The 24,074-nt window shown below is 43.5% G+C and overlaps 1 protein-coding gene across 10 annotated transcripts in view; it reads left to right on the forward strand.

Moving 5' to 3' along the window:
* FAM135B (family with sequence similarity 135 member B) overlaps positions 1 to 24,074 on the forward strand; it is a 412,048-nt gene that overhangs the window by 375,133 nt on the left and 12,841 nt on the right. For 9 of the 10 annotated variants that reach the window (XM_033934533.1, XM_033934537.1, XM_033934535.1 and 6 more), the window contains 3 exons: positions 3,780 to 3,931; positions 5,650 to 5,760; positions 22,300 to 22,413. In XM_033934533.1, coding sequence (XP_033790424.1) covers positions 3,780 to 3,931; positions 5,650 to 5,760; positions 22,300 to 22,413 — 377 coding nt within the window. Of the gene's footprint in view, positions 1 to 3,779; positions 3,932 to 5,649; positions 5,761 to 10,739; positions 10,828 to 22,299; positions 22,414 to 24,074 lie in introns of those variants that run through there. The other variant, XM_033934541.1, reaches the window with a different exon arrangement.

A 24,074-nucleotide genomic window follows, 5' to 3' on the forward strand; every position in this document is an offset into this window, starting at 1 on the left:
GTTTCTGCTTTCATCTTCTTTTCACTCTCTTCCTTCCAGCGTCTGCCCTCTCTGTCTCTTCAATCCAGCATCTGCCCCGTCCATCTACTGTCTGACCTCTCCCCCTTCCATATGGTATTTGTCTTCTTTCTATGCCCCTCTCCCCTTTCCATCCAGCCTATGCCCCTCTCTCCTTTTTACACGATTCACTCCAGCTTCACTGCTCTCTTCATTTTTATCTCTCCTACACCAGATCTAGCATCTTTGTCCCTCTCAATTTCTCTGCTGACCCTCCCTTCCCATCTCATTCCTATCTCTCCCCTTCCCCTCCTCTAATCTCCCTGCAAGCTGTTTCGTTCATTTTTTCTTCTCCCTTCCCTCCTCCCCCTGTCCAGCAGTAACTCTCTTCCTTTTCCTTTCCCTCCTCCCCTCCCAGCAGCATCTCTCCTCCCTCCCTCCAGGTCCGGTAGCAGCTGTCCCTTTTCCCCCCTTGCCCAGCAGCTTCCCAGACTCCTTTCCCTCCCCCCTCCCAGCAGCATCTCTCCTTCTCCCTCTCCAGGTCCAGTAGCAGCTGTCCCTTTTTCCCCCTTGCCCAGCAGCTTCCCAGACTCCTTTCCCTCCCCCTTCCCAGCAGCATCTCTTTCTCCCTCTCCAGGTCCAGTAGCAGCTGTTCCTTTTTTTTTTTTTTTTTCACCATGCCAGCAGCTTTCTCCCCTCCCAGCAACTCTCCTTACTTGCCAGCGCTGCAATTCAATAAGGCAGCCTCGGGTCCTTTGTTGGGTCGCACCGCCTCTGAGGAAAGCAGAAGTTGCATCATCAGAGGTGGCCCGACTCAGCAAAAGCTCCAAGGCTTCCTTCCTGAATCGCTGCACTTGTAAGGAGAGCCGCTGGGAGGGAAGAAAGCACAGTCAGAGGCTCCCCATTCTATCTCCGGCCCTGCGCTCCTCGATCTTGCCGGTCCTGCGCGGACCGGCAGGAAATTGAAGAAGTTAATCTCGCCGGTCCTGTGCAGACCGGCAGGAATTTTCATCGGACCGGCACCAGTCCGCGGACCGGCGGTTGAAGAACTGTGCTCTATGGTACAGCCACACCTTGAATACTGTGTGCAGTTCTGATTGCCATATCTCAAAAAGATACAGCAGAATTAGAAAAGGTACAGAAAAGGGTGACAAAAATGATAAAAGGGATGGGACAACTTCCTATGAGGAAAGGCTAAAGCAGCTAGGGCTCTACAGCTTGGAGAAGAGATGGCTCAGGACTGATATGATAGAGGTCTATAAAATAATGAGTGGACTAGTAAGGGTAGATGTGAATCACTTGTTCACTCTTTCCAAAAATACTAGGACTAGGGGCATGTGATAAAGCTACTAAGTAGTAGATTTAAAACAAACAGGAAAAAATATTTCTTCACACAACGTGCAATTAAACTCTGGAATTCATCGCCAGAGAATTATAATAATAATAATAACTTCATTCTTTTATACCACCATAACCAAAGGTTCTAGGCAGTTTACACTAAAAAGATCTGGACAATCAGCGAAATATAATAATACAGTAAAAAATACAAATATTTGTAAAATAGAATTTCATTAATAAAACTAACTAAGTAATAAACTTATCGAACAAAGTGGTCTTTCCGAAAACTGCAATAGGATAACATAGGTTGCTGAATGCACTTACCTAACCAAGATTGTTGCCTACCAGCTTGAAATGCTAGGGTCCTATCTAAGAAGGTCTTATATCTACACCCATTAATTTTTGGATAAGCAAGTAAGTAGAAGTTTCTAGTTTCTCTTGATGGTCTATGCAACACAAAATGAGGAAAAAGGTAAGCTGGAGACAATCCCAATATCAGCTTAAAGCAGATACAGATACTTCTCCAATTTACTGATAATGACCCCAGACTACAAATCGTTCAGAAAAAAAATAAAAACCATGCTATTCAAGAAGGCCTTGAAGACAAACTAGCACCACAAGACTCATCCCAATTCTCTGAAGCAACCGCTCTTCTCTTCCTCTGGAAATGGCCAGATAACTTCTTTTGTAATTCGCCTTGGCGGAATAGAAATCACTAATGTAATGTAATAAAGGAAAATTTGAATAATACTTTTGCATCCAAAGGCAGTCAATGAAGTAAATGATAATATGGTTGTTCTTTTTTAAACCAAAAATCAATCGAACAGCTGTATTCTGAATTATCCTTAATTTCCTTAGACTTTTTTGGGGTGCTCCTAAATAAATGATGTTACAATAGTCTAAATAAATAAAACTAATGCCTGCACCAGTAGTCTGAACGATAAAGGATCAAAATATTTTTTTATGGTTCTTAATTTCCACAATGGTGAAATCAGTTAGAAGGGTTTTAAAAGGGTTTGTATTATTTCCTAAAAGAGAAGTCAATAGGTTATTATTGAGATGGCTTGGGGAAATCCACTTCTTATTCCTAAGATAAGCAGCATAGAATCTGTTGGGATCTAGCTAGGTGCTTGGGACTTGGGTTGGCCACTGTTGGAAACAGAATACTGGGCTTAATGGGCCTTCGGTCTGTCCCAGTATGGCAATTCTTATGTTTTTAGGTTTTATGTTCCACTCCCATTGAGGACATCTGTAAAGTTGCCACCTGGTCCTCAATTCAATCCTTCAATCCCACATTCATTCTTTCACATCCCCATACCTGGACAGTCATTTCAGAAGGGATAGTAGGTTTGGCCAAACAGTTTTACAAAATTTATTTTCTACTTAGAATCCAACTTCTCTTCAATCCTTTTGATTTCGCCAGGCTCATGGAAATTATTAATAACCCTCTTCTCAGAGGTATGAGCCTGGCAAGTAGGGAGTCCCACATGTGAGAATATGCTGCCTGTTTGTCTTTGGATAAAGCAAAGATACTTACCTGGAGCAGGTGTTATCCGTGGACAGCAGGCAGATATTCTCATAACCCATCCACCTCCCCTGTTTGGCTTCTTGGCTTTGTAACTGAACTGATGGTCCCACGAGACAGCAACAGGTGGGAAGGCACTTGGCGCATGCATAGTACAAGCAGTTAAAAATACCAGGCTCCTTGGATGATGTCACCCACACGTGAGAATATCTGTCCTCAGATAACACCTGCTATAGGTAAGTAACTTCGCTATCATAGTGAAAATCTTGAAAATCTGTCTGGGTTATGGTCCCCAGGGACTATGATTTTCCACTTGTGCCCTAGAATGACACAGTATACTGTATGTAGCTGTTTCTCTCTGATGTGGCTGCTTTATTGCAATACAGAACCCTAGAAGTATTCTTGTGGTATCATAGCATTTGGTCACATTCCTCCTCTCCTCACCCATCACTGCTATAAAAAAAAAAAGGCAGACATTCACTTCCCCCTCCCGATTCGCGGTTTTAGGACTCGCGATTTCAATTATTTGCGATTTCCTAAAACCGGAATCACCCCCACCTGCCTCCCAGACCTCTCGAGAGACTACGGGAACTCATGGCAGCCATTTTGGATGAGTGATCTGCATGGGGCAGGAGCGTAGGAAGATTGCTCCTGCACCGAAAGACTGCTAGACCACCAGGTAAGGTTCGGGATGCCGGGAGGGAGGCTGGTGGGTCAGAGTCAGCCCAAAAGTTATTCGCGAATTTTCAATATTCACGGGCTGGCTCGGCCCAAACCCCCACGAATATTAAGGGAGGAGTGTAGTTTTGACTTCACTATGTACTTGTAAATCAGAATAGATCTTACTAAAAAAAAGAGACCTAACTAATTGACTGTTCCCAAAGAAGGTTTTTAAAAGATTAATTCTGTTTTATTTTAGTTTTATTGGCCATTCACTTGGTAATATCATCATTAGATCTGTGCTGACTCGACCTCGCTTTCGATGTTACCTCAGCAAGTTACATACCTTCCTATCTCTTTCTGGGCCACATCTAGGAACTCTTTACAATAGTAGCACTTTGGTTAGTACAGGTAAGAACTATTCATGAACTGCATGCCATTTGTATGAGTATAAAATGCCTCTTAAAATTATCCCCCCATATAAAAGTCCACATGAGGGTAATTCTATAAAGTGTGTGTTAACATTTATGTGAATAATTTGAATACTGTGCATAAATGTCAAACTTGCACCTAAATGCTATGCTATAAATTTACATATATCTTCTTCCAAAGTTTAATTACACATAGGGCTCCTTTTACGAAGGCGCGTTAGGGCCTTAATGCGTGGAATAGCGTGCGCTAAAATGCTGCACGTGCTAGCTGCTACAGCCTCCTCTTGAGCAGGCGGTAGTTTTTCGGCTAGCGTGCGCTAATCCGGTGCGTGCATTAAAATGCTAGCGCACCTTCGTAAAAGGAGCCCATAGTGTGTATTTGATAGATATGCATATACTGTACAGTGCATGAATGGAGTCTGTGCAGAGCATGGGTGGGACTCACACTTATAGGATGCTATGCATGTCTCAACATTTAGGCCTGCAACTTACACCTTAACAACAATCGTATGTCTAACCTATTATGCTAGTATTGTATAAATGAAAGTAGGCGCCTATTTTCCTTCATAGGATTTTTCACTGTATGCGACCAAATATTACTACACTGTTATAGAATAGCCCTCATCGGAATAAAACAAGATGGAAAAGGAGTAAGTTGTGTGCTGTAAGAGGCTCCTGCATTGTCAGCATATTTTTCTTTCAGCTAAAGTTTTATAAACCTGCTTTTTGTGGGGAATCGTCTTTGAAATGCCTAAACACAGGGAGAAACAGAGGAGTGACCTGCCTGCCTCCTCTGCTTCTTCATTGACATGCCATCCAGCCTTTACCACCTTCGCGGTCCCTTTTGGAGTGGGTGGATCTGCAGGCCGAGGTGGGTTGACCTTGGATATAGGCAGAAATCTTTCGCTGAGCCCGATCGGGCCTGGTGTACCTCCTCGTCCCGGGACGATGTCGGGGACTCCAACAGCTGAATAGGAAGCGCTGGAGTTTGTTTCCCCATCGGAGCCGCTGGTGTTACCTTTGACCCCAGAGGTGATTCGATGAGAGTGAGACATAAAGCACAAATGCCTGAAATCGCTATCGTGCATAGTGTTGTTGCTCATGGAAATTTTAAAATTTGCAGCCATTAGCTGATGGAAAAACAAACAGGGCATGGGTTTTTCTCAGGTTTTTCTGGGGTGAAAAAACAAATCTGACAACTTTATAGTACAAGCAGCCTAGTTTGAAAATAATGCACGCATAATTTTAAAAAGATTTGGGGGCCATTGATTGTATATTCAAATGATTAGACACCTTTATGTATTTGAAACATAATAAAGGGGTATAGTAGATGTTTTGCGGGAATTCATTGTTGATGTGGGGAGGGGGAGGGATTTTTATAATACTTAAAGAATATTGGTTAGGATGTACAAGTGATTCTGTATATTATTCATTAAAACATTGTATACTTGTTGAAGAATTGAAAATGAATAAAGATTAAAAAAAAAAAGAAAAAAATGCGCACTTCCACAGAACACTGTTTCTACAGTGTCTAATCCAGGCCACAAATGCCTGGCAGAAACCCAAATAGTAGCAAACATTCCATGCTACTGAGCAAGCAGTGGCTTTCCCAAGTCTGTTAATAGTACTCAATCAACACATGTAGGGACTGCTAATACTTTCAGTTTTTGAAGTACTATTTTTTTAATATATTTCTAGGCTTGTGGCTTATGCAGAAGTTCAAAAAATCAGAATCACTTCTACAGTTAACTTTCAGAGATAATGCTGATCCACGCAAATCATTCCTCTACCAACTCAGTCAAAAACCAGGTAACTGCACACTATTGAAATGCTGGCTTTTTAGTGTTTTCTGTAGCAAATCAAAGCACTGTGGGGGCATTGCTATACAGTGGCGTCTAAATGTAGGCAAGACAAAGAAGCTTGCTTAAAATGCCAATTCTATAATGGCATTAAGGAGTATCTAACCCATTACAGTACAATAGAGCCAAGCCAGTTTGGCATGCCAAAATATAGGTACGACAATTTATTCTATCAGGTGCATGAAATTGCTAGGAGGAATGCCCATGCTTCATCCACTGGTATAATCCATTTGCTGTTACAATCCATGTTGTATTGTGAGCAGTGAATAATACTACAACATAAAAAATTTCTTGTGCAAAAGGCATATGATCTGAACCAGTGGGTTATTCAGCTCTACTGGCAAATTGTGTAGAAGGCATCATTCACATTCTTTTCGGCTCCACCTTCTATATCGGGCTGTGCTGCAGCTTCTCTGTTTTACCTTCTACATGCAAGTTGAAGGTGTCCGTCTGATCTGCTCTGATTTTGGTGTGTTATTTTTTGGTTTTTATCCTGAATTTGAGGCTTATCAGTGCTTCAGAGGTCCCCAGTTTCACTGGGGCAGCTTTGCCTGAGAGATGACAAAAACTCTCCTGTCAGAAGTCTGTAGCTGGGAGGGCAACCTTTTTACAGGCACCTACCTAGCCGGCCTGCATTGACACTTTTGGAAGGCTCAGGGACCACTCCCCTAGTAGTAATGCTCACTCCTTGTTATTACCAAGGCTTGAGCACAGGCTATGTGGCCCCATATCGGTCCTGAGGATTTTATTAGTTGTCAGCTGCACCCTTTCCCCACGACTACATGTATGGAGCTGTGGGAGTCTGGTGTCTTAGTTCATTTAATAATCTGACTGGCAGCTTGAAGAAACAAGCATTTGGATCATTATATGCTTGTCTGAGGCAGTAATCTCCACCTTCCAGCTGCTGTTTAAGCTGAAGCAGACCCAGCTCCAACTGAAATGTGAATACAGTCCATTGTAGTCTATGGGGGGAGACATTGGGGAGTTTGTCTTTAATTGCAATTTTGGAGGTTTCTGGGGCTAGGATTTGGGTCCCCTACCTCCAAAAACCCCTTTCCTGAATTGTTTGAACTTTAGCTCTGGCCATTTTTGGGCACCAAAATTCTCCTGCAGTGGCCCTCTTGGATTTCTCAATTTGATTTTAAAAGCCTCTGTCTACCTCAAAAATACAATGGTATCTCGGTTTACGAGTGCACCGGTTTGCGAGTGTTTTGCAAGTCGAGTAAAACATTTGCAAAATTGGCACCTCGGAAACCGAGCTTGCCTCGATTTGCGAGTGGCACCCCCCATGATCCGGCACCCTCCCCCCCATACACACACACAATCTGGCACCCCCCGCCGTGATTAGGCACCCCTCCTCCCCCCCTCCCGCCGCAATCTGAAGTCCCCCAGACCCACCCGAACAGGCTTCTTACTTCCATCTCGGCCTCGGCACCGGCATGTCCTGTGCGTTGGTGCCGGTGCCCAAAGATCGGCCTCCTCTTCTTTGCTGAGCCTTGAGCATCTGCGCATGCTCAAGGCCTGTGAGTTCACGCTCTCTCCGCAGATGCTCAAGGCCCAGCAAAGAAGAGGAGGCCGATCTTCGGGTACCGGCACCAGTGTACAGGATATGCCGGTGCCAAGGCCTAGATGAAAGTAAGAAGCCTGTTCGGGTGGGTCTGGGGGACTTCAGATCGTGGCGGGGAGGGAGGGTGCCAGATCACGGCGGGGGGGAGGTGCTGGATCGCCGGGGGGGGGGAGGGTGCCGGATCACACGAGGGGGGGCCCTTCAGGGGGAACAATGCTGGTTCTCGGGGGGGATAGAGCAGCGCTGCTGGCCTCGGGGGATGGGGATGGGTGGGAACGAATCAAGCGAGTTTTCCTTAGTTCCTATGGGGAAACTCGCTTTGATATACGAGTATTTTGGTTTACGAGCATGCTTCTGGAGCAAATTATGCTCGTAAACCAAGGTACCACTGTACCTCAATTTTGTTTACAATCATTAGAGATGAACTCCTCATGCTGTTTTACCCTTGATTCATTCCAGATTTGTACTGAATGGCTGACTGAGGAGCATCTGTATTCCACGTGCCATGGGGTACGTGAAGTACTAGGCTTAGCCCCCTCTGGTCCCTCTAAGGCAGGGGAGTCACAGGTGGCTCATTTATTGGGGGCAAAAATCCATTCCAGATCCCTTGGATAATGATGCAGTGCAGATGTGTAGATGCCTCAGGGCTCAGGAGACAAGGTGAGTCCCTGCAGATGTCCTTAGAGCATAGGGTCAAAGCTTTACTCCCAATTTTGTTGGTCTTATTTGAAGCCTATTTGGCTTATCAGGGTTGCTCTGTACCTTCTGTGGTCCTGCCAGCTATTGTTCGGGGGGAGGGGAGGGGGGGAAGGGCCGGGCCGGGCCCTCTCGGAGTGCAGTGCCACCTCTGAAGGTTCACCAACAGGAACCAGAGATTCAGTTGGAGAAAGACTGGGATGACAGGGGATTGGAATCAATCCCTTTACTCCCTCAAAATGAATCTTCGGTTTTGGAGGATTCAGGGTTTCAGGCTGGGGCTAATAGTCAGGAGTCTATGGCAACCCTGGACCAAAGAGAGGACCTAATGGTGTACTGTCTTTTTAAGCCGGCAGCTTGGTTGGAGGGCATCACAGAATCTTTGTGGGTATTGAAGATTGAACCCCCACAGACCTCTGCTGCCCAGCATTCTGTGTAGCTCTAAGCCTCAAACCACCTTTTTTCCTTCACATCCTGACATTACAATTATGTTAACTGAGCATTGGGAGGCTCCGGAGAGTCCCATGTGGATTGCCAGGACTGTGGTAAAGTTGTATCCCCTGGCTCTAGATTTTCAATAGCTGTTTGTCCCACCTAAAATGGATTCACTAGTAGCTCAGGTTACCAAGCAAAATTCTCTGACTATCGAAGGCAGAGTGTTTCTGAAGGATGCGTAAACCCGTGGGGTGGATTTAGTCCTCAAAAGATGGTTTGAGGCCTTGACTTTGGGGCTGAAGGTGGAGGCAGAAGCTTTCTTCATTGCACACGCCTGCCATACTATATTGCATCAGGCACTATCAGAGGAGGAGAACGCTTATCATCAGTTGCAAATTTTGGGGGTGGATAATGTGGCAGATACTCTATATGATGTGTTCAGGGTCACGAGCAAGCTCTAAGCTTATTCTATATCTGCCTGTAGAATGCTCTGTTTTAGGCAGTGGGCAGGAGACTCTGCTTCCAAGGCTACATTGAGCAGGCTACCTTTCAAGGGCCAAATGCTCTATGGCAAGGGGCTGGATAATCTTATGGCCAGTATAACATAGAAACTTAAAAACATAGAAATATGTTGGCAGATAAAGGCCAAATGGCCCATCCAGTCTGCTCATCTATAGCATCCACTATCTCCTCCTCTCCCTAAGAGATCCCACGTGCCTGTCCCATTCTTTCTTGAATTCAGACATAGTTTTTATCTACCGGGAGCCTATTCCATTCATCTATCACACCCTTTCAGTAAAAAAAAGTATTTTCTTAGATTACTCCTGAGCGTATCACCTTTTAATCCTGAGCGTATCCTGTACCCTCTCATTCCGGAGTTTCCTTTCAAATGAAAGAGACCCGCCTCATGTGCATTTATGCCATGTAGATATTTAAACATCTCTATCATATCTCCCCTCTTCCGCCTTTCCTCCAAAGTATACATATTGATATCTTTGAGTCTACCCCCATACAGCTAATGATGAAGACCACTGGTCATTTTAGTAGCTTTCCTTTGGACCAATGCCATCCTGTTTATATCTTTTTGATGGTGTAATCTCCAGAATTGTACACATTATCCTAAATGAGGTCTCACCAGAGTCTTATACAAAGACATCAATACCTCTTTTTTCCCTACTAGCCATACCTCTTCATATGCACCTTAGCTTTCACCATCACCTTTTCGACCTGTTTGGATACCATAAAATCATCATATACTATCACTCCCAAATTCCACTCCTCTTTTGTGCACAGTTCTTCACTCCTTAAACTGTATCATTCCCTTGGGTTTTTCAGACCAAATGCACGACCTTACATTAAATCTTAGTGGTTCATCATCCTAAATCTTTGCCAGACAGTAGATACTATCCACTGAAGAAAGAGGTCACAGTACTTTTCATGGTTTTCAAAGGTTTTGTCAGCCCTCAGCACATTCTCTGTGTACTAATGAGTCCTATCCACCTGGGGAAGCCAGTTTCTAAGGCCCCCATTTCAAGATGGATTTGCATGACTAGTTCTTCAGAATATATCGGGTATGATTAGCAACCACTGATTTTTTTGACAGCACACTCTATGTGGCTTCTTCAAGAACAGAGTCCCAGACAGTTTCACCCAAGGAGATTTGTAGGGTGGCTATGTGGTCCACCTTTCATATTTTCACAAAATTTTACAGGGTGGATTTAGCAACATAACTGGATGTCAGTTTTGGGTTCTCAGTGCTAGCAGCAGGCTCCTCTGCCCTTTCATAGACTCAGGGGACTGCTTTGGTACATCCCAGTGGTTCAAAACTCGTATGTCTTTTGCACTAGAAGGGAAGATTAGTTTCTTACCTCACAAGTGTTCTTTCTAGTAGAAAGGCATATGAAGGCCTGCCCTGTCAGATTTCAATTAGCCTGCCTGCTGTCTCAGACATGTAGGTATTTCCAGACATTTGTCTTTCATGTCAGACAGGTTTCAAGAGTGAGGACATTTCTCGCTATTGAAAAGCATCAAATGTGAGAACTACATAAGTGTAAGTGCCGGTTGTACTCAGGTAGGTGGCTTCTTGGGTCCACTTGTTTGATGTTTCTATTGTTATTGGGTTCTTTAATTATATTCTAAATTGTATGTCCTTAAATTTCACTGTAAGTTGCCTTGAACCTTCTTAGGCATAGCGTGACATTTTTAAATAAATATCGCAATAAATCTAATAGGTTACCCCCGGGTAGTATGGATCCTGTGGTGGAAACATTTCAGCAGAAAATTTGCAGGAACTGGACCTGATTGAGGCTACGGAACAAGGTGATTACTGTAACTTGATAAAACTTCAGCGGATGGCCCTGAGGGGATTGCAAACAGATACATCTATAACTGTGACAAGGTGGGGTGCGGTGGTAATACTTGATAGAGTGACTTATGAAAGAGAGGCTAACAGTCAGCTTTCTGACACTGAATATTATCAAGAGTTGTTAGAATGTGACCCCACAATAGAATATGGTAACAGAGTTTTGGCTTGTCTAAATATGGCCAAAGAAAATGGGGTCATTTCATCAAAAGAATATAAGTACCTGGCAGTGGAACATTCAAAAATACCTAGCATCTATTTTATACTGAAGGTCCATAAAAGTTTCAGCAACGAGGGTATCCCCATTGGGTAATCCAAAAGGCTTATAAAAGGGCCAAATAAACACAGAGGGAGTGGCTTTTGATGCGTTCAAATCGCCAATACAGTGAGAGCATAACGTGTGTTGCCTCACTCATGGCAGGCACAGCATATCTGCAGGGCTATCCGACGTCACTGGTCGATCTTGAGTCTACACCCCCCACTGCAGGGGTTTCCCCGGTTTGAATTTGTCAGAATTACTATCAGTTAGATTGGGTTGCAGTGTGGGAAGTAGTGCCCCTAATGGTCATTTTAAATGTAACACTTGCGTGTATTATGAATATGTTCTGGAATGTGATCATGTGACAGTACGAGTCCATATGGATTGTAACACAAAGCAAATAGTATATGACATCATATGCCTTTGTAGAAAGTGGTATGTGGGGCAGACCAATGGAAGGTTAAACAGAGGATTGCAAAGCATTTGAGTAATATAAGATTGGGGAAATTGATATGCCATTGGTTAGTCATTGGGTTGAGGCAGGTCATCTAATAGGGGAGGTCCGATTTATTGTGCTGATTCAGGTAAATTTGAGGAGGGGAGGAAATGTGACTGACGTATTACTCCATAAGGAACAACAGCTTATCCACCAATGGAAAACAGTAGATCCTAGAGGGCTTAACAAGGAAGTGGAATGGAATTTAGCCTTGTGACTTTTTAGACACAGGTGGTTGCCAATGAAAGGAAGTGTGGTAGTATCTGTCTTTTAGTCTCAGAATGGGAGGTTGATATGAAGGCTTTGTGCCTCATGTTGATGCTGCTAAATGATAAAACAATAGAATGACACAGTAAATACTAAAAAGTTTTATTTGTATTTGAATTAACTAATAAGATGTGAGGATATATTAAGTATGAATGAGTCTACATTGGTAAATTGATATTTATTGTGCAGGACATTGCAGGTTATACAAAACGCAGCAGCAAGATTCATAATGGGATTGTCGAAATTTGATCACATTTTGCCCTATTTCCAACAATTGCATTCAGAATACAATATAAAGCAGAAATGATTTGCCACCAATTCTTGTATGGAATCATACCAGAATTGTTAAAAAATAATATGTTTAGTTACACACCAAATAGATCATTACATTCTGAGAATTTAGATTTACTGAAGACGAATGTTAGCCCGAGGCTTGTGGAGACTGGTAAAATTACTTTTTGTTGTGCAGGAGTTAAAATATGGAACTCCATTGTGGGCCAAATATGAAATTGTTGTGGAATGGGCTTGTTTAGAAAATTACTCCAGACGCAATTATTTGTATATGCCTTTTTCTAGCTAATAATTCTCATCGCTGGCATAGTTGATGAACTATTCATGATACAGTTTGCTAAGAAATTTCCGAGAGGACCTGTTTGAGAGCGGTTGCGAATTACAAAAAATACAGCGAAAATTATAATATACAGTGAAAATTCCAAAAATACAATATACAGTTTGTTAAGAATTTTCAGAGGGGACATATTAGGTGAAAGGTCCCGAAATTACGAGATACAGTTTGATTAGGATTTCAGAGGGGGCATATTGGGAAGATGAGAAAAGAAAAAAGTGTTCGGTGAAGATTCTGTTTAGGTGATATATCTATCGAATAAGGCAGTTTTTATGAGTTTTCTAAAAGCGTTGTAGGTCAGTCTAGCTTTATTAATGTAGTTGTCTAGCCAATGTTGTTGTTTGTTTGCTTGTTACGTGAAAGTTCTATTCAGAAAGGTTTTGTATTTACAATTAGTAATGCTTGGATATGCAAAAAGATAGCAGTTTCTGGTTTGTCTTATAGGGCTGTAAAATAAGAAGTGAGATTGCGAGTACGTAGGAGTTAGTCCCCAAACTAGTTTGAAACATATGCAGGAGAACTTGAAAATTATTCGTGCCTCGACTGACAGCCAGTGCAGTAGTTTGTAGTAGGGGGTGACATGGTCGCTCTTTTTTAATCCAAATATCAAATGTTCTGAATAATTCCAAGTTTCCTCACTGTTTTTTTGGGTATACCCATATAAACGATGTTGCAATAGTCCAGAGTAGAAAGCACTAGTGATTGCACTAGTAATCTGAACGATAATGGGTCAAAGTATTTTTTGATGGTCTTTAATTTCCATAATATCAGGAAACATTTTTTTACCATTTTGTTCGTGTGTTCAACCATTGTCAGGTGTGTGTCCAATGTGACTCCCAGTATTTTTATTGTATTAGTAATCGGGTAATCGTGGTCTTTTATGTGTAGTGTTGTGTTGGTAATTTTATCCGTTGGGCTTGCAAAGAAGATTTTTGTTTTTTCTGTGTTAAGTTTCAGTTTGAAGTTGATTGTCCAATGTTCTATTTCGGTCATAATATGAGAAATGTATTTTGATGTTTCGTTTGTAATGCTGTTCACTGGGATTAAAATGGAAATGTCATCTGCATATATGTAGTAGTTCAAGTTTAGTTGTTGCAGTAAGTGCCCTAGGGATGATATATAAATGTTGAACAATGTGGGTGAGAGTGGTGAACCCTGTGGCACTCCCGAGGGGTTTCTCCAGGAGTTTGAATATGTCTCACCACTAACCACTTGATATGATCTCTTTGTTAGGAAGCCCTGTATCCAGTTCCTTGCTTTTACCATGATTCCTATTGCATCTAGGCAATGTATCATTATTTTGTGGTCAACTAGATCAAAAGCATTGCTGAAGTCTAGTTGTAGAATTAGAGCACTTGTTCCTTTGCTGAATAGGCCGTATAAGTGATTTAGGATCGAGGCTAGGACTGTCTCGGTGCTAAAGCCTTTCCTGAATCCTGATTGGTGTTCGTTTAGTATGCTGAATTTGTCTAGATAGTTTCCTAGTTCCACGTTGACTAATCCTTCAAGAATCTTGGTAAATACGGGGATGCTCGCTATGGTTCTGTAGTTGGTTTTCAAAGCTAGAGAGATTTTTTGATCTTTTGGGATGGGTGTGATTAGTATATGTCCCATTTCCTCGTGAAATGTTCCTTCCGTGAGAGTGGTTGTTATCCAATTGAATAGGTCCTTCTTGAAATCTGGTGTGGTTGTTTTCAGGGTATTGGAGGGACATACGTCTAGGAAGCAATTTGATTTAGTATATTTATTGAACAGGGTGAGAAATTGGTGCCAATCAGGAGGTTCGAAGTGGTTCCAGATCATGTCTACTCTGGGTTCTTTTTCGAGGGGTCTGATTTGTAATGTGAAGTTGGGTGTGGGTGAGGGTATGGTCGCTCTTACTTCTAAGATTTTGTTGTTGAAAAAAGTGGCCAGGGTTTCTGCTGAGGGTATACATTCATTTTCCTGTAGTAAGATTTGGGTAGTGTCCGTTAGACTGTTTACCAGCTTGAAAAGAGCAGATCTGGCTTTGTTGGGGAGTTCTCTGTGCTCCTCCTTTTTTATTTCTTCTCTTCTCTTAGTGCTTTGGTATGAACTGAAGAGCTGCAGCATAGCCCAACGATACAGGAGGAGGAGCTGAAAAAAATGTGAATGATGCCTTCTACACAGCTCGCGAGTAGAGGTGAATAACCCACTGGTTCAAGTTTCATATATCTTTCTACTAGGAATAAGATTATCGAATTAAGAACCTGGGGCTCCTTTTACAAAGCTGCAATAGCGTTTTTAGCGCACGCAGAATTTTAGCGCGCACTAAACCTGCGCTATGCGGCTAGAACTAATGCCAGCTCAATGCTGGCGTTAGCGTCTAGCACGCTATCTCCTCCTGCTGCTGTTATTTAAAATTTTCAGGCAGCCAGCAGCACAACGAAGCCAGCCTCCCGCCTTCTGCCTGTCCCAGAAGTGTTCTTTCTGCAGCATTCTGCATATACAGGAAGAGGAAGTGCTGCAGAAAAAAACACTTCTGGAGCAGGCCGGCAGTAGGAGGTGTGGCTTCGTTGTGCCACCAGCTGCCTGAAGATTTTAAATTACAGCAGCAGGGAGGTGGTAGGTATGGGAGTTGGGAACTGGAGAGAGGTCATACCACAAGTTCCAGCTTGCGGGGAGGGTGGTGGCTGGGATTGAGAATGAGGGAAGCTTCACGGGCTGCAGGGGGAGGGAGTTGGGAAAGCAAGAAGGATAAATATTTCACAGACTGGAAGGTGTTTGGGAAGGCTGGGAAGGACACACGCTGCACTGGCTGGAGCTTGGGAAGGCAGGGGAGGATAGATGCTCCATAAGCTGGAAGGGGGTTGGGAAGGCCAGATGCTGCATGGGCTGGAGGTTAGGAAGGGAGAGAAAGAGAGATGCTAAAAGTGGGTGAGGGAAGAGAAAAAGAGAATTGTAGGACATAGGTGTGTGGAGTGGGAGGGAAAGAGATGGTATACATGGGGAAAGGAAGAAAGAGGGGGAATTGTTGGACATAGTGGTGGGAAGAATGGAGAGAGAAAAGTTACACTAGGAGAAAGGAGAGATGACTCAAAGAAGGAAGAGATGTCAGATTCTGGAGAAGGGTGATTGAAGGAGGAAGAGAGAGATGTCAGACCACTAGAAAGGGAAGGAGAGAGAGATGCCAGACTACGGAATGGAAGGGAAGGAGGAGAGAGAGATTCCAGACTGCAAGAAGAAGAGGAGAGATATGCCAGATCCCGGAAAGGAAAGGCTAAAAGCAGATTTTAGACCACAGGGAGGGAAGGAGAGAGAGATGCCAGACCATGGGAGAGGAGAGAGATTCCAGGCTATGTGAAGGAGAGGAGAAATAAGCCAGACCATAGGAGACAGTGCAGTCGGTCATTGCAGTGATGTCCCCGGGAGAGTTCCTTGCCTCCCTGGATCTCATGGAAGCCTTTTTGCACATACTGATTTTTCTAGGCCACTGCAAATTCTTGCAGTTTCATGTCCTGGAATAGCATTACCAGTTCTCGGCTCTGCCCTTTGGGCTGGCAATGGCTCACTGATGGTAGTCATAGCAGCTTACCTGCAAAAAATGGGTCTGCATGATTACCCTTACTTAGACGACTGGCTAATCAGTGCTCCCTCATTTGCTGAGGGTCGGCGCACGGTGGATCAGGTGATCCAGGTGCTGGAGGACCTGGGCTGGATCATGAACTACAGAAAGAGCAATTTGAAGCCCACGTAGTCGCTGGAATATCTGGGAGTTCTTTTTGACATGGCTGTGAGCTATCTCCCCAAGGCACACAAACTGAAACTGTGAGCCCAGATTTTTTCCCTTCTGGAGCTGCTGGCTCCTTTTGGCCTGGGCCTGGGCCTGGGCCTATCTTCAGATCCTGGGGTCCATACAGCCACTATAGATGTAGTGCCATGGGTGAGGGTGCACTTGCATCCTCTCCAGCATGCCCTGCTCTCTCACTAGTCCTGTCTTCCTTGGAGGCTTGAGCCAGCATGAATTGGTGGCTTCTTCCGCAGTTGCTCTGCAGGGGTATTCCGCTGTGGATTGCCTCCTGGATCTTGGATGACAAGTGCTAGCCACTGGGGAGCCCACTACAATCGTTGTCCCATCCAGGAGTGTTGGACAGAGGAAATGGTCAATCAACAGATTGGAGCTGAGAGCCATTCAGCTGGCTCTGATGCAATTGCAGAAGACTCTGGAGGGCTAAGCGGTCAGGTCTTCTCCAACAATGCAATGGCAGTAGCCCATGTCAATCGCCAGGGAAGGACCAAGAGCAGCCCCCTGGCTCAGGAAGCCCACCTTCTGTTTCTATGAGCGGAATATCACCTCCAGGTGCTATCAGCAGCACATGTGGTGGGAGTCAACAATGTTCAAGTTGACTTCCTCAACAGATAGACTCTGGATCCAGGCGAGTGGGCCCTGTCCACAGTGGTGTTCTGAGCCATAGTACAGCACTGGGGCTGGCCCCACTTCAACATTATGGTCACAGCGAAGAACAAGAAAGTGGATCATTTCTTCAGTCGATAATCCAAGCCCTGAAGCGAGGGTCTCGACGCTCTAGTGCAGCCGTGGCCTAAGGAGATTCTCCTGAATGTCTTTCCTCCCTGGCCCATGATAGGCCAAGTCATTCGGTGAATCGCAGTCCATCTGGGCCAAGTCATTCTAGTGGCTCCAGATTGGCCTCGCAGACCGTGGTATGCAGATCTGATGCATCTTCTCAAGGTTTGCAGCCTTTGGCTGAGCACCCATCCAAACCTGCTTACGCAGGGTCCAGTATGCATGGAGGACCTGAGTCACTTTGCTCTTTCAAGCATGGCTCTTGAGCGCGCAGCCTTAGAACACAAAGGTTATTCTGAAATGGTTATTGGCACTCTTTTCAAGTCTAAGAAGTCATCCACAGTTTCTGCTTACTCTAAAACGTAGAAGGCTTTCCAACATCTGTGCGCTCAGGACTAGATGGACCTGTATTCGGCTCCGATCTTGGTATCCAGGGTGGTTGCTATGTACCTGGATACAGGTTCAGGAGAAGTTCTACAGGATGAAAATTCCTCTCTTATGCAAAAGAGAAGACTTTCCATCCTGATGGCTTGTTAAATTGGACACAAAACACTGAATGCTTTAATAAAACAATATTTGAGTTTATTTAAGAGATGTAAAGTCTGACAGCATTCTTTTTGTTTCCATAGAAAGAAAAGAAGACCTGATGACTACTATCTGATGCTGCTCATCCGCATTGGCACTAACGATACTGCCAGGTACCCCTGCGAACGTGTCAAAAGTGAAGGTGAAGCAGTCAGGTGTGCAGGTGGTATTCTCACCCATCCTCCCTGTCGAGGGTAAAGGCCAGGGCAGAGAAGCTCGCATCCTGAAAATGAATACATGGATGGTGTCATCCAGAGCGTTTTGGCTTCCTGAACTATGGAATGATTTTCCAAAGGCTGCTGAGCAGGGATGGTGTGCATCTATCAAAGAAGGGAAAGTGTCTTTGCTAGCAGGCTGGCTAATCTACTGAAGAGAGCTTTAAACGAGAAGTGATGGGGCAGGGTGATCAAAGTTCACGGGTGAGTATAAGCCCACAGGTAAGCAAATCACTGAATACCTCTACACAGATGGCAAAAGGCTCGAAGAATGGGCATCAACATGGCAGATGAGGTTCAACGTGGATAAGTGTAAAGTAATGCATGTCGGTAACAAAAATCTCATGCATAAATACGGGATGTCCGGGGCAGTACTTGGAGAGACTCCCAGGAAAGAGACTTGGGAGTTCTAATTGACAAGTTGATGAAGCCGTCCGTTCAATGTGCAGCTGTGGCGAAAAGGACAAACAGAATGCTAGGAATGATAAAGAAGGGGATCACGAACAGATCAGAGAAGGTTATCATGCCACTGTACCAGGCCATGGTGCGCCCTCACCTGGAGTACTGCGTTCAGCACTGGTCGCCGTACATGAAGAAGGACATGGTACTACTCGAAAGGGTCCAGAGAAGAGCGACTAAGATGGTTCAGGAGCTGGAGCAGGTGCTGTACAGGGAAGATTAGAGAAACTGGGCCTCTTCTCCCTCAAACAGAGGAGATTGAGAGGGGACATGATCGAAACATTCAAGATACTGAAGGGAATAGACTTAGTAGATAAGGACAGGTTGTTCACCCTCTCCAAGGTAGGGAGAACGAGAGGGCACTCTCTAAAATTGAAACGAACGTAAGGAAGTTGTTCTTCACCCAGAGAGTGGTAGAAAACTGGAATGCTCTTCCAGAGTCTGTCATAGGGGAACACACCCTCCAGGGATTGAAGACAAAGTTTGACAAGTTTCTGCTGAACCGGAACATATGCAGGTAGGGCTAGTCTCAGTTAGGGCGCTGGTCTTTGTCCAGAGGGCCGCCGCGTGAGCAGACTGCTGGGCACAAGGAACCACTAGTCTGACCCAGCAGTGTCAATTCTTATGTTCTTATGAAAGCAGCATATACTAATGCTCTAAGTATGGGAAACAAGATTCTGGATCTAGAAGCAGTGATGGAAATAGAGGGGTTAGATATAGTGGCGATGACAGAAACATGGTTCACAGAGAACTATGACTGGAATGTAGTTATACCGGGCTATAATCTGTTCAAGAAAGATAGGGTAGGAAGAAAAGGAGGAAGAGGAGCGTTATATGTTAAAGAACATATTAAAGCCACAGAATTTCAGGATCTGCAGGGCATGAAAGAGGCACTGTGGATCAATTTGGTAAAAGGGAATGGTGAATATATTTACATTGGTTTACAGACGGAAGAAGTAGATAGAGATTTAATATAAGACATTCAGAATATATCTAAAAAAAGGGAAATCTTGCTAATAGGTGATTTTAGCATGCTGGATGTTGATTTGGGGTATCCCTATTGTCGGGTCTTCTAGAAGTAGGGAGATTCTGGATTTTCTACAAGGAGAACTGTTCCAGCAGTTGGTAATGAAACCCACACAGGATGAGGTCATACTGGACTTAGTGCTTACAAACGGGGAAAGTGTTTCTGATATTACAGTGGATGATCATCTGGTATCCAGTGATACTGCATGGTATGGTTTAATTTTAAGATGGGTATAGAGAGGGCTCACTCAAAAGCAAAGGTTCTAGACTTTATTTAATATCTTGTTCGGATGGGGGTTTACGTCAAGGAATCATTGTCTGGATCAGAACGTCTGGAATGAGTGAAAATGTGGTGGGCAAAACTGAAAGGAGCGATTGTAAAGGCAACAAACCTTTTTGTGAGGCAAGTAAGTAAAAGAAGAAAAGAAGCCCACTTTAGTTCTCAAAAGTAGTAGCTGAGAAGGTAAGGAATAAGAGGTTAGCTTTCATAAACTACAAAAGATCACAGAAAGAGGAAGAAAAGCAAAAATATCTGGAAAAGTTAAGAGAGGCTGGTCATGTAGTCAGGAAAGCAAAGATGCAAATGGAAGAAAAAAATAGCTGACATGGTAAATTGGAGAGACAAGACATTTTTTAGATATATTAGTGATAGGAAGAAGTACAAAAGTGGCATTGTGAGACTCAAAGGTGAAGGGGAGGAATATGTAGAAACTGATAAAGAAAAGGCCAAATTGCTTAACAAATATTTCTGTTCTGTGTTCATGGCTGAAGTGCCGGGAGCAGGACCGCAGAAGACAAACATGAATAGGAATGGAGGAGTAATAGACCCTGATCAATTTTCAGAGGGTTGTGTTCATGAGGAGCTAGCTAAAATAAAGGTATACAAAGTGATGGAACCAGAGGGTATACATCCGAGGGTGCTGAAGGAACTTAGAGAAGTTCTGGTAGTTCCACTGACTGACCTTATCAATGACTCTCTAGAGTCATGAGTGGTATCGGAGCACTGGAGAAGGGCAGATGTAGTTCCTCTCCACAAAAGTGAAAGTAAGGAAGAAGTAGGGAATTACAGACCAGTAAGGCTGACTTCTGTGGTTAGCAAATTAATGGAAACACTTTTAAAACAGAGAATGGTGGATTACAGGACTGGAGACAACTTGGATTCACTAGAGGTAGGTCTTGTCAGACAAATCCGATCAATTTCTTTGACTGGGTGACCAGAGAATTGGATAGAGGATATGCGCTAGATCTGGTGTATTTAGATTTTAGCCAAGCCTTTTGTCAGTGTTCCAAATAAACTGATTGCTCTCGGGCTGGGTCCCAAAGTGACGGGCTGGGTCAAGAACTGGTTGAATGGAAGGCGACAGAGAGTAATGATCAGTGGAGATCGCTCTGAGGAAAGGGATGTTACCAGTGGTGTGCCTCAAGGTTCTATTCTAGGGCCTGTTCTTTTTAACATTTTTATAAACGATATTGCTAAAGGGTTGTCAGGTAAGATTTGCCTCTTTGCGGATGATACCAAAATCTGCAATTCTCCCGGGAGGGGGGGGCCTGGGAAAAAAAATTCCGAATAAGCAAAACCGTGAACGTCAGAACCACAAATAGGGAGGGGGAAGTGTATATTGTGTTTTATCTTTGAAGTATTATCTTCCTCAGTCTAGTTTTCTGGGCCTCAGCCCTTGGTCTATTTATATCCTATTATGTTCTTCCTATTGCATTCCTGATTGGGGGAAGGGGGCTAGCTAACTGTCTCCTCTATGTTGTTTTATTGGCTAAGTAGTCTACAAAGAGGATGGTCTTTATCCCTTTCTTGAACTTTCCGGTATCTTTTTCTAGTTTTAGTTCCTTCGGGAGGGCATTCCACCATCTTGGATCCATCACCGATAACATTGTCAGCCCTTGTACTTCTCCTAACCAGCCCATTTTTTAACATGGGCAATCGGAGACAATATCTAGATTCATTTTCTAGTTTAGTGCCACTGAATATTGGTGACTGGGTGGCTCACTGCAATTCAAGCAGTCTAGAGCCTTTTCTGCCCTCTTAAATCTCTCTGAATATTAGCTAGTGAATTTCTAATCAGGCTTTGGTTTTAGCCAGTTTACAAGTAGATTGTCTTTCCAAATGAGAATCAAGTGGCTGATTATTTATTTATTGGGATTTATTAACCACTGTTTCCATGAAGAGATTCACCCAAAGCAGTTTACAAAACATTGAATAGTAATCAGGTACTCTTGGGTATTTTTCCTTATCTTTCTCGGCAGGCTCACAATCTGACTGTTGTACCTGGGGGCAATGTAGGGTAAGCAACTTGCCCAGGATCTCAGAGAGCAGGCTGGGATTGAGCTCACAACCTCAGGGTGCTGAGGCAGCATCTCTAAACTAACTATTAGGTCACTTCTTCCCTGCACCTGCCATAATTTTAATAGGGTCGTCTTTTTCAGCTAGTATCTTCATTAATTCCTGAAAAACTTCCAGGGTATATATTGTGGGAGCATAGATATTTAAGCAAAAATTATTTTGTGCCCCCATACATGCCAGCACTGATACCCAACTACTATGCATATCAGAAAAAAAAAAAATTGTGTATACCATGATTGCCCCATTCATTCCCCTCCCCCCCAAAGAAAAAGATACTCATGGTTTTCACCAAGTACTCAGCAGTGGTAGCAGTACATCTATTTAAGCAGAAGATTCAAAAATTCCTGGACAACTGGTTAGTAGCTGTCTAAACTAGATCAGAAGCTATATGAGCCACTCAGACTACTACCTAACTCCTTCCTAAGAGATAATATTAACTAAGACAAGAGGCATATATGCTTAAAGGATTTTTCAATACTTTTGATCTTTATCATTACTATATATCTTTCTGTCTATAGAGTACATCTGTTATAGCTAAACAACTTTGATATATTAAAATGAGAGGGGAAAATATGCATTTTATAACTTTCTTTTGTAGGTCTTCAGTTTTTTAAAAATGTTGTGCTGGTGGCTTCCCCGCAAGATCGATACGTACCTTTCCATTCTGCACGAATAGAAATGTGCAAGTCAGCTTTTAAAGACAAACACACAGGTAATGTACTCTCTTTCTTTAAATAACACGTCAGGTTATACATTTAAATTTACCAAACTGTTTATGAGTATGTGTTTTTTTCCTTCTTTTTCTTTTTATCATCCATACATGTCTTTTTTTGCGTGTACCACAAAAAGGTGTTCTAGTGTGACAGACAATCCATTCCTGAATGATTGTGTACGCAACCTCTTCTCACAAGAACTCTTGTAGGGAGCTTCATTTGCATTCTTTTGTTCTGCCTCCCCATCCCCTGGTCTATCCTTCAGTTTCTCAGTTGTCTTCCTAAAAGCGAGACAGTTGGAGGTTGTCTTTTCTGCTCGTGTTCCTTTTAATTTTAAATTCAGTCTTTCTCACTAACCATTTGCAAGACTTTTCAGTGCTGCAAAGGATCCCCTTTGTGGAACAGCTCTGGCTGTGGAAGAGCGCAGACTCTGAGGTCGAGAATTTGCTTCCAAGGGGCAGACTGCTTGGCAGTACACCTACTTGGACAGCCTGCACTAATAGTTCGAGGGCTCAGGGAGCACAGCTTGCACCAGGTTCATCCACAGTGGGCTTGAGCGCAGGCTGTGTTGCTCTGTGGTTGTTTTTGTCGAGGATTGGGGCCAACTGCTCTCCTCCTGCTGTTTTGCTTGCATAAGTTCCAGTGGGGGGTTCAGCTCTCCTTCTGGTATGTTGGACCCAAGAGGCAGTCAGAGGGCACAAGGAAGCTTGTTGAGGCAGAGGTTCTCCCTGTAAGTTGTTTGCAACTGTCACACTTGCAGCTCCTATCACACAGCATGGCACAGTGAGTAACAGAGTTAGAGCCTGACAAACCAAGTCAGGGGGTTCTTTAAAATCAAATTTTCTTCACTTCTGGAGTTAGTTAGGTTCCTCCATCTCTAAAATCCTAAAATTGTTATTTTTTTATTTTTCAGTGTAGCTCCCTGTGCCATTTTTAGTGCTAAAATTGCTGCCACAGCAGCAATTTGGATTTCCTGATTGGAAAACAGAAGCCTCTGTCTGCCTTGAAACACCTCATTTTGCTTTAAAATAGGTGGGATGGTCTCCTCAGGCTGGGATACCTTGGCTTCATGCCAAATTTGCAGTGGCTAACCATCTGAGGAGCATCCGTATTCCATATGCCATGTGACATGTGAAGGGGAAGGAAGGATTAGGTTCTTACTTCGATAATCTTCTTTCCTGTAGAACAGCATATAATTTTAATATGCCAGATGTTGACTGGGTTATCCCTAAAAGGGGGATTCTAGAAGTAGAGAGATCCTGGATTCTCTACGAGAACTGTTCCAGCAGTTGGCAATGATAGGACACTACCTTAATTAGTGCTTACAAACGGGGAAAGTGTTTCTAATGTTACAGTGGGTTATCATCTGGCATCCAATGATCACCGCATGGTGTGGTTTAATATTAATATTGCAAAACACACTTTCACAAGAAAGATACAAAATGTCATATGTAATGTAGACAGTGCTGCTTTGGTTTAATGGGGTGTGTTTCAAAAAAAATGGAGGAAAAGCCTCAGACAGAAGCCCTCCCACCACCACAATGGTGGTCCAAGGTGGTCGGGTGATAACCTCACTGGCGAAAAACCTCCATTGCACTCCCAAGTGTAAAAAACTTAAGCAGGGCTGTCTATGCAGGTTGATAGAAGAAAAACTTTCAAC

This window comes from Geotrypetes seraphini, chromosome 2, assembly GCF_902459505.1.
Source record: "Geotrypetes seraphini chromosome 2, aGeoSer1.1, whole genome shotgun sequence".
Taxonomy (NCBI): Eukaryota; Metazoa; Chordata; class Amphibia; order Gymnophiona; family Dermophiidae; genus Geotrypetes; species Geotrypetes seraphini.